The sequence below is a fragment of the Myotis davidii genome, unplaced genomic scaffold, assembly GCF_000327345.1.
Source record: "Myotis davidii unplaced genomic scaffold, ASM32734v1 scaffold665, whole genome shotgun sequence".
Lineage (NCBI taxonomy): Eukaryota > Metazoa > Chordata > Mammalia > Chiroptera > Vespertilionidae > Myotis > Myotis davidii.
In genome coordinates this window covers 304718-306126 of record NW_006296410.1, presented here as the reverse complement: position 1 = coordinate 306126, position 1409 = coordinate 304718, and the positions used below count along the sequence as shown (strand labels likewise).

General features: G+C 66.1%; 1 protein-coding gene across 1 annotated transcript in view; it reads right to left on the bottom strand.

Moving 5' to 3' along the window:
• Positions 1–1409, bottom strand: part of DGKQ (diacylglycerol kinase theta) — a gene marked incomplete at its 5' end in the record, with an annotated part of 10967 nt that overhangs the window by 8107 nt on the left and 1451 nt on the right. Inside the window, one exon of the mRNA XM_015568926.1 lies at positions 389–495. Within this exon, the coding sequence (XP_015424412.1) occupies positions 389–495 (107 nt within the window). The remainder of the gene's footprint in view (positions 1–388; positions 496–1409) is intronic.

The window sequence follows — 1409 nt, the reverse complement described above, 5'->3', positions numbered from 1 at the left end:
CACCACCCACCCACTGCCTGGCCCCTGCACACCATTCCCAGGGTGCTGTGAGGGGTTCTGCGGGGCTGCCTGGCAGGGCCCCCCCACTCTCTGTGCAGGGCCCCCCACTGCGACCTCAGGAAGCCCTTCTGCCCAGACACTCCCCTGGTCCTTCCCTGCCCTGGCACTGACCCCTTCCCTAGGTCTGTTCCCTTGCCTGGCTGGGGCGGCGGAGGACACAGGTGAGCACAGTGGGCAGTGAGGCCTGGCTGCTGCTGGGAGGGACCCCACCCCAGCCCCCAGGCTGGTCCCCGCTATCCCACCCCAGCCCCCAGGCTGGTCCCCGCTATCCCACCCAGCCTGAGGCCCAGCACCACCCAGGCCTGTCCCACCCCTCTGCCTTGCCGGCCTGATGGCAGCCCGAATCCATACGCACTCGGACCAGGCTGGGCGCCAGGCTGGTGCATGGGGTCTTCACCTGCCTCAGGCACTTCTCATGGGACATGAAGTTGCAGACTGTGGGAACAAAGCCGGGAGTCAGACCCTGTGCTGCCCAGGAGTCCAGAGACTCCAGCTGGGCATGCAGACGGGGAGCCTCGGCCAGAGGCACCCCAAGGGCCATGACGGACTGGACCAGTGCGCTGCCAGGGCAGAGTACCCGTCACAGTGGGTGCACTCAGCCCTGGCAGATGGGCCAATTCCTGCCTGGGTGAGTCAGTGCAGTCCCTGCCCCATCCCCTGGTGGGGGTGTGGTTCCCGCCACCTCCCCGCCCCCATACCCTCCCACTTCCGACCTTCATGGGGGGAGAGGGAAGCCGTAGCAACAGTACTCCCTCCAGAAGCACAGAGGGACACCTTGATCCTCTGCCCCCCCCCTCGTCCAGAGAGCCCAGGCTGGGGGACAGGGGCCTGGTGACTGACCATCCTGGATGACATTTCTGGTACCCCAAGACTGGGCCCACTCCCATAGGCAGGCTCAGCTCTTCTCCAGCCTCTGCAAGGGCAGGCAGGCCAATGGGACCCCTACAGGCAGGACCCGCCAGACCGGCTCCCAAAGGGACACGCTTCCCTCACTCACGCAGTGGCATACACCCAGCTACCCCTCCCACACCCGTGTGCCTGCCGAGACCCGCAGCCAGTCTGTGAGACCAGAACCCCACTGAGGCCAGTTGGACAGCTGGCCTGGTGAGGGCTGCCTGTGCCTGTCCAGAGGGGTGGACGGCCCAGAGGCCCTAAAAGCAGTGAGCTCTCAGACTGTGCTGTGCTCCCAAGGCCCACCCATCCTGGAGGCCCAATGAGGCTACGATTCAACTGTGGGATGGACCCCAAGAGGAATAGGAGCGGGGACCTCAAGAAGAGTGGCTGCAGCGGCTGCTGGTGGCACACACAGCGGGCAGGGTCTGTGAGGATGGGGACCTGGCTGTGACCCC